Below are 12,301 nucleotides of genomic sequence, written 5' to 3'. Positions count from 1 at the left end.
ATCCAAAAAGCATGTGCTGTACAATGAGGTATATTGACCTTTTCATGTCTCAGAGGACTACAGTTATGAAGTCTGCAAGGAATAAATTCTGGAACTCCTGGAAGGTGAGCTATTCTCCATTGAAAGTGATGATTTGCTTTTCTGGAGGTGGGAACATGGCTTCAGGCACTTATCTCCAATTCTTCCCTGGGCCAGCTGCTAGACCCACTGAAGCCTAGGAGTGTACATGCCATCTGCCTACTCCATCTGTGGTCCACAGACCTAGTTTTCCTATAGGAAGCCTCTCTAGATGAAGAGGAAAAAGGGAAAAACAAACCAAAAGGGAAAGGTCAAGAGAAAGATTGGGTCACAGCTACAAAAAAAGCTAGTCAAGTCAAGACAAAGGCAATTTTATGTTGTTTGAAAGATCAGTAAGGTTGTTCGCTGTTGGTGCTTATTGCTTTTCTTTTGTGCTAGATATGTTCCTCTAAACTAAGACCAGTGCCCTGTGGTGTCAAATGGTTAAATCAATACACTCACTTCTAATGCACCTTGCCTTTCTATTTTAAGTGACATTTTAAGACTAGTTATTTTCTAGAGTACTCTGTCAACCAAACTAATAAATGTTACTAACTGACTGAGATATATTCATTTTGTTCAATGAAAAGAAAAATGCATTTATTGTACTTTCACATATTAGACATGAAACTATATAGATCTTAATAGTCTCCATGATAAGAGGGGTGGGTAAACCTAACACAGATTTCTATATAGTAACAACATATTTTTAATAAAATATACCAGGTAAGCAGATGAATGAGTAAATGGGTAAAATCCTTGCAAGTATTTGCTACTGCTCAGAAGTTTTTAAATTTTTTATTTTGGTCTAGCTTTTCAGAATTTTTTATAAATTTCTGAAGAAATTTAGTTTTATTTGTTTATAGATTTTCTTCTTCTTTGGCCCACAATGCTGATAATATACTTATTCCCTAATACCTCTATTGTCTACACTCAAAATCACATATAATAAGGGAATTTTAAAAAAAAAAATTGATTTAATTTTTAAAGAACAAAAATTGATTTAGTTTTTAATGAACAAAAAAATTTTACCTTGATTCTAAAAGAATTGTGAAAACCAGGATTCACATTCTAAAAGAAACTTTAAAAAAGAGCTTTAAGACTGATGATTTTTACTTGAGGCAATAAGGTTAAGGCTAACACAGATGTCAGCATACAGTTGTTGTTTTAAAACTCAGTCAGGGCCTGACCTGTGGTGGCACAGTGGATAAAGTGTCGACCTGGAAATGCTGAGGTCACCAGTTCGAAACCCTGGGCTTGCCTGGTCAAGGCACATATGGGAGTTGATGCTTCCAGCTCCTCTCCCCCCACCTTCTCTCTCTCTGTCTCTCCCTCTCCTCTCTAATATGAATAAATAAAAAATTTTTAAAAAAACTCAGTCAGACTTGTTCTCTGTATTCCTACGCCTGCATATCTCAGCACATAGGCCTGTGTTGCTTAAAGATATTCTGAGTATTTAATCATATTCTTGATCACTTTTAACTCAGAGAATTTCATTCATTGAAGAAAGATAATTTTTTGGCAGTATAATTACAAGTTTATGTCACTCTCCCTACGTTCCACATGCTTAGAAATGTACATTTGTGATTAACATTACAAGTAATTGGAAAGATTCATTCATATCCACATAAAAATATTGCCTTATTGAACATTGCATATTTTTGTAAGGTTTAAATGTACTGATGATTTTTGCTTAAACATTAAAATTATTTTCCCCCATGCAAAGTTCTACTTTTTAATACATATGTAGTCACTAGATCCTCTTCAATAACCCTCTCTGACCATTGTCCTATATGGGAGTATATAATCAGGAAAAAGCAACATTGACCTCTTGCATAGCTGTTCCCTTTGGTGTGTTGTTAACTGCTTATTTTTTATTTTTTAATAACTACTCATCTTAAAAGGAGACAGTTCCTATAACTTTCCTGCTTCTATTTGTTTCTTCATAAAAATATTTAGCATAACAGAAAACTTTAAAAAATATATTAGAAAACCTACAATTTTATTCTTGAGAATGTTTCTTTTTAACATAGCAGAGTTATACTAACTTAAAGTTATCAAACATGTGAAAGATCATTGTGAGTTACCTCTCAATCAGCTCTTTCATAAAATTTCTTTCATATCTTAAATCTATGTTTTTCATTTTATTCACACATCATAGAATAGTTTTATGCTTTTTTGTCTTTTATTTGCTATATATCAGAATTTCTTTTGTCTTCAAAATAATTTAAAATATTCCTCGATAAAACCATCTCTCTAAATGACAAGTTATAATCTTGGAAGAGAAATTTAAATTTAACTACATTCCATTTTATTTTGAAACTTTAAAAACTGGTCCCCGAAGTCCTTCCACATGTCATCGAGTATAATGGAAATATAGTATCTAACATATTTATTGTTCTCATACCTGCTTCAAAAATTAATTTGTATTTTCAATAAGTTTTAAGGATAGAAAGGAACAGAACTTCATAAATAAATAAAAATGTTTATTTTTTTCTCATATTTAAGAAGCATATTCAATTTATTCAAAGTTGATTAAATTCAAGACTTAACTATATGTAATCATAATGTTCAGTAAAATATGAAAATCAAAGTAAACTCCATTTTTACTCTTTAAACATTTGGAAATTAATAAAACAGTATCCTGTATCAAACCCATTTATTTCCTTTATATACTTTTGAATTTATATTATGCAAGGACAATACATGCATGCTGCCTTAACCATGTGCACCTCACATACTATGATAACACAATCCCATATAAACTCTAAAGTGCTGCTAACAGTACTTATGTTGTCTTTTGAGAACTGTCAAAGTAACTGAAATCCCATTTGATGAATATTATAATCCTTTTTGATTTCTTTATCCATATTTTATCCATATATATTTTTCTGGGTAGTTTTTTTTTTTATCACAATCCAGTTTACAAAAGTTTTGTCTAATTATTATTTCCTCATTTTCCCTGAAGTTCTGTTAGCTAAACATTCTATAAGCCTGAAATCTAATAGTAGAAAAATTCATTTACAGTATTTATTTAAAAAATAATAACTTTCACCTCAGAACATCAGGATCTCCTTAAGAGTTTTTATATCCCCATAAATTACACAGTTAGCAATTGAAAGGCACACATTTAGCTACAAACTTAGGCCTTTCATGAATATAAATCATGCAACTGGCTCATCTACAGAAATGATCAAGACCCAGTTCCAAAGTGTTTTCTCTCCACGACTCAAGTTGAAAGGATGAGGAACCAATGCCATGAGGGCCTCTATGTGAGTGTGCGAGTGTGTGTGCACCCCTGCTCGCTCTGTCCAACAATCCTGTCTCTGTGGCCAAGTTGCCTTCCGTGTCTACAGACACAGATTTTTTTTTTTTTAATTTTTTTTTATTTTTCCGAAGCTGGAAACGGGGAGAGGCAGTCAGACAGACTCCCGCATGCGCCCGACCGGGATCCACCCGGCACGCCCACCAGGGGGCGATGCTCTGCCCCTCTGGGGGGGTTGCTCTGTTGCGACCAGAGTCACTCTAGCGCCTGGGGCAGAGGCCAAGGAGCTATCCCCAGCGCCCAGGCCCGGGCCATCTTTGCTCCAATGGAGCCTTGCTGCGAGTGGGGAAAAGAGAGACAGAGAGGAAGGAGAGGGGGAGAGGTGGAGAAGCAGATGGGCGCTTCTCCTGTGTGCCCTGGCCGGGAATCGAACCTGGGATCCCTTGCACGCCAGGCCAACGCTCTACCATTGAGCCAACCGGCCAGGGCTACAGACACAGTTTTAAAAATATGATTTGAGAGAATTAGGTTTGAGATAATGTTCTAGGGAAACAAGTAAATGGCTTAATACAGTCAAACCTTGTTATGAGCAGGGAACAGATTAATACAATTTTATATTATTATATAGTTAAGGCCTAGTAGAAACCTGACTTGTCCACCTCCCTCCAACATTTAGATTAGAAATCAGCCAGGCCCTGGCTGGGTTGCTCAGTGGATAGAGAATCCTGGTGTGCCACGCCGAAGTCCTGGTTTCGACCCCAGTTAGGGCAAATACAAGAAGTAACCAGTGAATGCACAACTAAATGGAACAACGAAGTGGAACAATGAATCAATGCTTCTCTTTCTCTGTCTCTCCCTCCATTCCTTTCTCTCTCTCTCTCTCTCTCTCTCTCTCTCTCTCTCTCTCTGTCTCTCCCTTTGAAATCAATGGAAAAATTAAAAAAGAAAAGAAAATCCAATCAGCCAGCAGCCAGGCCCAGACCTCCTTCAGGAAAGGGTAGAAGAACCAACTGTCTACATCTAGACTGAGTGCATGTGCTGTGTGTAAGGGGAGGGGGCCTCTGGAGCGTCACCCAGACTGTCTACACCTAGACTGAGTGCATGTGCTGTGTGTAAGGGGTGGGAGCCTCTGGAGCGTCACCCAGACTGTCTACACCTGGACTGAGTGCATGTGCTGTGTGTAAGGGGAGGGGGCCTCTGGAGCATCACCCAGACTGTCTACACCTGGACTGGGTGCATGTGCTGTGTGTAAGGGGAGGGGGCCTCTGGAGCATCACCCAGACTGTCTACACCTAGACTGAGTGCATGTGCTGTGTGTAAGGGGAGGGGGCCTCTGGAGCATCACCCAGACTGTCTACACCTAGACTGAGTGCATGTGCTGTGTGTAAGGGGAGGGGGCCTCTGGAGCGTCACCCAGACTGTCTACACCTAGACTGGGTGCATGTGCTGTGTGTAAGGGGAGGGGGCCTCTGGAGCATCACCCAGACTGTCTACACCTGGACTGAGCGCATGTGCTGTGTGTAAGGGGTGGGAGCCTCTGGAGCGTCACCCAGACTGTCTACACCTGGACTGAGCACATGTGCTGTGTGTAAGGGGAGGGGGCCTCTGGAGCATCACCCAGACTGTCTACACCTAGACTGAGTGTATATGCTGTGTGTAAGAGGAGGGAGCCTCTGGAGCGTCACCCAGACTGTCTACACCTAGACTGAGTGTATATGCTGTGTGTAAGAGGAGGGAGCCTCTGGAGCGTCACCCAGACTGTCTACACCTAGACTGAGTGTATATGCTGTGTGTAAGAGGAGGGAGCCTCTGGAGCGTCACCCAGACTGTCTACACCTGGACTGAGTGTATATGCTGTGTGTAAGCGGTGGGGGCCTCTGGAGCGTCACCCAGACTGTCTACACCTGGACTGAGTGCATGTGCTGTGTGTAAGGGGTGGGGGCCTCTGGAGCGTCACCCAGACTGTCTATACCTAGACTGGGTGCATGTGCTGTGTGTAAGGGGAGGGAGCCTCTGGAGCGTCACCCAGACTGTCTACACCTGGACTGAGTGCATGTGCTGTGTGTAAGGGGTGGGGGCCTCTGGAGCGTCACCCAGACTGTCTACACCTAGACTGAGTGTATATGCTGTGTGTAAGCGGTGGGAGCCTCTGGAGCGTCACCCAGACTGTCTACACCTGGACTGAGTGCATGTGCTGTGTGTAAGGGGTGGGGGCCTCTGGAGCGTCACCCAGACTGTCTATACCTAGACTGGGTGCATGTGCTGTGTGTAAGGGGAGGGAGCCTCTGGAGCGTCACCCAGACTGTCTACACCTAGACTGAGTGCATGTGCTGTGTGTAAGGGGAGGGAGCCTCTGGAGCGTCACCCAGACTGTCTACACCTGGACTGAGTGCATGTGCTGTGTGTAAGGGGTGGGGGTCTCTGGAGCGTCACCCAGACTGTCTACACCTAGACTGAGTGCATGTGCTGTGTGTAAGAGGAGGGAGCCTCTGGAGCGTCACCCAGACTGTCTACACCTAGACTGAGTGCATGTGCTGTGTGTAAGGGGAGGGAGCCTCTGGAGCGTCACCCAGACTGTCTACACCTAGACTGAGTGTATATGCTGTGTGTAAGTGGTGGGAGCCTCTGGAGCGTCACCCAGACTGTCTACACCTAGACTGAGTGCATGTGCTGTGTGTAAGAGGAGGGAGCCTCTGGAGCGTCACCCAGACTGTCTACACCTGGACTGAGCGCATGTCTGTCTGTAAGGGGAGGGGGCCTCTGGAGCATCACCCAGACTGTCTCCACCTAGACTGAGTGTATATGCTGTATGTAAGGGGAGGGGGCCTCTGGAGCGTCACCCAGACTGTCTCCACCTAGACTGAGTGCATGTGCTGTGTGTAAGGGGAGGGGGCCTCTGGAGCGTCACCCAGACTGTCTACACCTAGACTGAGTGTATATGCTCTGTGTAAGCGGCAGGAGCCTCTGGAGCGTCACCCAGAGTGTCTACACCTAGACTGAGTGTATATGCTGTGTGTAAGGGGAGGGGGCCTCTGGAGCATCACCCAGACTGTCTACACCTAGACTGAGTGTATATGCTGTGTGTAAGGGGAGGGGGCCTCTGGAGCATCACCCAGACTGTCTACACCTAGACTGAGTGCATGTGCTGTGTGTAAGGGGAGGGAGCCTCTGGAGCGTCACCCAGACTGTCTACACCTAGACTGAGTGCATGTGCTGTGTGTAAGGGGAGGGGGCCTCTGGAGCGTCACCCAGACTGTCTACACCTGGACTGGGTGCATGTGCTGTGTGTAAGGGGAGGGGGCCTCTGGAGCGTCACCCAGACTGTTTACACCTAGACTGAGTGCATGTGCTGTGTGTAAGGGGAGGGGGCCTCTGGAGCGTCACCCAGACTGTCTACACCTAGACTGAGTGTATATGCTGTGTGTAAGGGGAGGGGGCCTCTGGAGCATCACCCAGACTGTCTACACCTAGACTGAGTGTATATGCTGTGTGTAAGGGGAGGGGGCCTCCGGAGCATCACCCAGACTGTCTACACCTAGACTGAGTGCATGTGCTGTGTGTAAGGGGAGGGAGCCTCTGGAGCGTCACCCAGACTGTCTACACCTAGACTGGGTGCATGTGCTGTGTGTAAGGGGTGGGAGCCTCTGGAGCGTCACCCAGACTGTCTACACCTAGACTGAGTGCATGTGCTGTGTGTAAGGGGAGGGGGCCTCTGGAGCGTCACCCAGACTCTCTACACCTAGACTGAGTGTATATGCTATGTGTAAGAGGAGGGAGCCTCTGGAGTGTAACCCAGAACTGCTTCTAACATAATTGACACCAAGGAAATTGAGCCCTAAGACTTTGTTTGCTTCTTTCTTCTTTGTTGTAGCTGGTGGTGATAGTGAACTGAATTACTCATTGGGTTCTTCCTTTTTAAAAATGTTAAACCATCCTCATATAGTAACAAGTTGATGATAGTTTTGTTTCCATAGTGTTATCCAGGACTTACTCTTGGTGCCATTAATAGACTGAACAGAGGTTTACATATTAATTTATATATTCATAAGAGCAGTGACATTCTCTTCAGTAATACCTCATCCTTTTATGGTACCGGGTCCATGACAATCAATGAGAATTTTTTGGACAAAAGAAAATATATGAGAAATGTCAGTTTATACTCAAGACCAATAGGTAACTCTGAATGCACTTTTAAGTTGCTAAACAATAGTAGGATTTTTCACACTACCGATACATTTTTGCTGCACAGTCTGAAAATATCTGAACATTTCATTAAAAGGTATACTGAGTGAAGACAGTGGATTGTCTAGATCCAATTTATCAGTGTAAAAGTGTTTATAGTCAATATAAATTAGAATCATCTCTAACTTAGATATATATATCATCTCTAATGTAGATACATATAATATATATTAGATGTATATATATATTTAGATATATAATATATATATATATTACCTTTATGCCAAGTTAAGAGCATTGTTAGTGAATGGCATTACTGTCATATACTACAATGTGGTGCCTACAATTTTAAAAAATTAATTGTATAAGTATAATATTCAGATTCATTGAGTTTCTAAGCATTATAGAACAGTCCGTTATAGGAGCTGTTCAAGGATTTCTAATTGATTTTATGACCTTGTACTGAAATCACATCAAGAAACTATGTTTACTCATATAAGCCTGTTATTTTATTCTTACATTTATTTTTCCTTCATAGTATTACTTTGGACCTTTAAAGAGAGATGACATATTTAAGAAGTTAATTAACTAATGCAGAATTACTTCTATTATTTTCATACTTAATTAAGAGTATGTCATTGCCTGAGCAAGGACTACAAGTGTTCCTGAATGCCAGCCTCTTATCTATTTCCCTCAGCTTTTAAACATAATAAAGTGCCCAGATTCTTTATTTGGTATTTTGAATCTGCTTCCTTTCATGTCACAAAAGATAAATTTACACGGGTGCGCTGACAACATCACAGCTTTGAAAATGAGTCCATTCGTTACCTTATAAATAGTTCAGTCACTTACTTTAATCCATCTTCCTCTGCCCATCATTCTAATGTCAGATTTACAAATTTAAGAATGCACTTTTCTCAACTTCTAGTTTTAAAGCAAGAGTCCAAAAGCTATTCACTTAACTAATATACACTGACAGAGATAACGTTTGGACTGACAAGATGTCAATCAACAAAATTCTCATTTAGGAGTATCTGATAGTGCTGCCCTGACATATCTATTTTAATGAACAGTCGGTGCTAACGATGGCAATAGTCCATCTTTCCAAGTTGTGTGTAGGCAAAAATGGTTGGATGCTGAATTATTCATTTCACTTCTCTGTTTATTATCAGAATTTCAGTATAATTTTCCATAATCTATACATTTCACATAGTTCTGACCATTCTATCCCAGAAATAAAAAATGTGTATACATATTTGCTTATTTGTTTAATTTAGCCAAGTTTTTTTTTTAATATCAACCTTTCAGAACCTATAGTTTGAGTTTATTAAAGTTTAGAGCAGAACAAACAAAAGGAATACACAACACTCATGAACCAAAGTTTCTGGAGATGAGAAGTGTCTGAAGATCATGTACTCTACCTTGAAAAAGTAGATGTTGATGTCTATCTAAGATCGAGCACCTGCCTTGAGAAATCCCTGCATTGCCATAAAGTTGTTGAAAATTCTGAACTGAATTAACGCAGGTATTAAGAACTTCATTTGTGAATGTTATCATTTTGTCAATTCCTCTCTTGTGAGGTTGCACATGTTCATAATCAGGGATTTTGGGGGATTTCTATATGTTTCACATAAGAAATTTGTATCCAACATTCAACATCACCACTTTTCTAAGAGTTACAGGACACGTTCACTTTCCTTTCTAATGCGTAATTTCCTTTCCCCTTATGAGACTCCCCAGCTGCAATCCTGAGGTGAGGCTGGAAGTTACTGTGTAGAATCTATTCACAAAATAGCTATTTCAGTTAATAAATTAAATTTGGATTTCTCTGTTCCAAGTGTGGAGTTCTACCCAAATCATGACTCATTCTGAATCACCAACATCCTGAACAAGAATTCATATTCCTTAATATTAACTGAAGAAGTTAGTTAGGTGTTAGAGCTTGAAAATCATAAGTCTCTTCTGGCTACACCTTCATCACAGATCACACAACTATAGTTACAAGCTTTTGCATTTACAACTTCCCTTTCTCAAATCAGTTTCTGTTTCAAATGCCCACCATAAAAAATCGGTGTGATTTACCTTTTCTTTTAAGGTACAAATGTCTGTCCGAACACTTATCTGTTAACATAGTAAATAATATTGCATGTTGTACTCACATGGCACCGTGCGGAGGTAGAGGTTGTCACGAATGATTTGCTGCAGTTCGTGGTCCACAGAACCCTTCTGAAATCGTAAGTTGAGGTAGTGACGGAGATCCTTATCAACAATTCCTCCTAGAATAATAGAGACTCTTAATAAAGAATGTTGGAAACTATTTTAAATATGTAATTTAATTCTGTCATACATATTTTATGAACCTATTTAAACAATATATTTCAAATTGCTCTTTTAACACCTGAAACATTTAACTGCCGTAATAATAAAATATAACATTTACTGAGATCATAATTGCCTATCAGGTCTGTTCTCAGTGTTGTACATGCATTCTTTAATTTATTTTTCATTTGGATTGAAGGCGAAGGTAGTATTATTCCTGAGCTCATAATAAAATGTCATAGTGTATCTCACCGAATGGCTAACTAGATGTTCTTTCTATTTCGCATTTCCCTTTCCTCCAGGCCCTGGCAGACACCACACTCATCTTCCATCTCCAGGAAAGCGACGACTCTAGGTATCTCTTCCTGTAAGTGCAATCATGTAAGATTTGCCCTTTTGTGGCTGGCTTATTTCACTTAGACTGTCTTCAAGGTTTAAAAATATTTTTGTTATTTAATGTTAGTATGGACTTAGATAAGTACAGTAATATAAAAAGTTAAAAAAAAACATTATAAAAATATTTATGTTTTATTCCCTTTAAAAAATCAAAGTAATTTTTCTGTTCTATAAACACATACAGATACTTATAACTAGAATTCAATATTTTAAATAATTTAACTATTTCTTAGTATAATAAAATAAAATTTATAATTTTTATTATTGTATTTTTATTATTAATTTTATTTTTATTATTATTTTAGAAATAATTTTTAGTCTATGTGTCATTATAATCCAAAGAAAAATAAGTTGGGCTATAGGTGAGAAAGCCAATGTTGTAGATTTATCCAATATTAACTTAAAGATAAATTTTTTAAGATAATTGTATTAAATTATGTAGATTTATTTAAGGCTCTTTTAATTCTTATTCTTGAAAAAATGAATTATAAATATATCTATAAAAATACAAGAATTACTAAAACCTTTATGTTTCAAGCATACTAGGGTAATTGAGAAAAGACAAAGAGTTAATGACGGAAGAAATAGGAAAGCTAGTCACAATAATCATATTATTTTCAAATCCTTTTGAATTTTGAAATTACAGTTCACCAGTCGATTTGCACCCCTATGACCTCATAAAATAGCATTAAGTAGTTGTGCATATATACTCCACTAACACCTTTTACTCAAATAGTGGTTAATACGTTTGCAAACATCGCTACAGTTCTGAAGTTTCCAAATCCATTGTTCCAGTTGCCTCCTAATCTGCTGGCACAGCCTCAGTAACATGCCATAAAAAATAGTATTTTTAACTGAATTGACTATCAAAATCCTTACTCTCCAAACAATATTTTTCACATATTTCAGCAGTGTTAATCTATTTTTTCTACCCAAGATCATATAATAGTAGAAAACAAATGACATCAAAGGAAAACATATTGTTTATTGTGTGTACATAAATATTACATTCAGAATGCTTGCACTTACACTTCTTAAATTCAAAACCATTTTCTTCAGTCAAAATGCAGAGCAGTCAGACATAGAAGTTACTCAAAAGTACCTTCACTCATATCAACCATTACCTTTTATTTAAATCTTCAGATGCCTTGCCTTTCCATGTTTGGATTCATGATATCACAATGAAATAGTTAATAACTGAAATCCTGAAATTCTGCTTATCTTCCTTGATCTTTCTGTTCAGCCAATCATGCCTATTCTGAATGCTAATTCACTATAGCAATGGAGCAAGCATCATGCCTGACTGTTCTCAGCTGTCGTTTCTGCCAAGTTATAAGTCTACAGGTCCTTCAGCACCTGCATGCCATCTTTCCTCTCTTTTTCTTCCCATTTGAGATGTGGGACATATCAAGTGATGAGATACTTTCTGACAGCCCAAGAATATGCTAACTATGGAACAACAGATGTAATCTATCCACTAAACTAAAATATATAGAGTCACTCACCTAATGTATATAACACAGATAATCTCATATATATAATCCAGGATGATTCTTGTCTCCTGAAAATATGTGTATTATCAGTTTAAAATCATTTCTGCTACTACAAATATACTATATTAATCTTCTCAAACTTTGTGTACATAAGAAAACAACCAAAAAGGCTATTATGACTTTAACATATTTTTTCTTTTATTCTATTGATATTACTATGTCAACATCTTTTCTTTCCATGAAAAAACCTGCTGAAGTTTCTGAAATTAATATAAAATTTCTTTAATTAATTAAAATGAATGTTACAATTATTGCATTTGTTTTGGGAAGATTCATCCTGCCTCATATTCACAAATACAGTGTGTCCGTAAAGTCATGGTGCACTTTTGACCAGTCACAGGAAAGCAACAAAAGACGATAGAAATGTGAAATCTGCACCAAATAAAAGGAAAACCCTCCCAGTTTCTGTAAGATGATGTGGCAGCATGTGCGCATGCGCAGATGATGAGGTAACACCATGTATACAGCGGAGCAGTCCACGGCCATGCCAGTTGAGATGTGGACAGTACAGAGGAAAGTTCAGTGTGTT

At 39.1% G+C, this 12,301-nt stretch overlaps 1 protein-coding gene across 2 annotated transcripts in view; it reads right to left on the bottom strand.

Annotated features, from left to right (window-relative positions):
- Window positions 1-12,301, bottom strand: part of MAGI2 (membrane associated guanylate kinase, WW and PDZ domain containing 2) — a 1,730,241-nt gene that overhangs the window by 1,240,404 nt on the left and 477,536 nt on the right. For both annotated transcript variants that reach the window (XM_066240549.1, XM_066240550.1), the window contains exon 2: window positions 9,664-9,780. In XM_066240549.1, coding sequence (XP_066096646.1) covers window positions 9,664-9,780 — 117 coding nt within the window. The remainder of the gene's footprint in view (window positions 1-9,663; window positions 9,781-12,301) is intronic.

Source organism: Saccopteryx bilineata, chromosome 7 (genome assembly GCF_036850765.1).
Source record: "Saccopteryx bilineata isolate mSacBil1 chromosome 7, mSacBil1_pri_phased_curated, whole genome shotgun sequence".
NCBI lineage: Eukaryota > Metazoa > Chordata > Mammalia > Chiroptera > Emballonuridae > Saccopteryx > Saccopteryx bilineata.
Note: the sequence above shows the minus strand (reverse complement) of the source record. Positions and strands in the feature narration are given on the sequence as shown.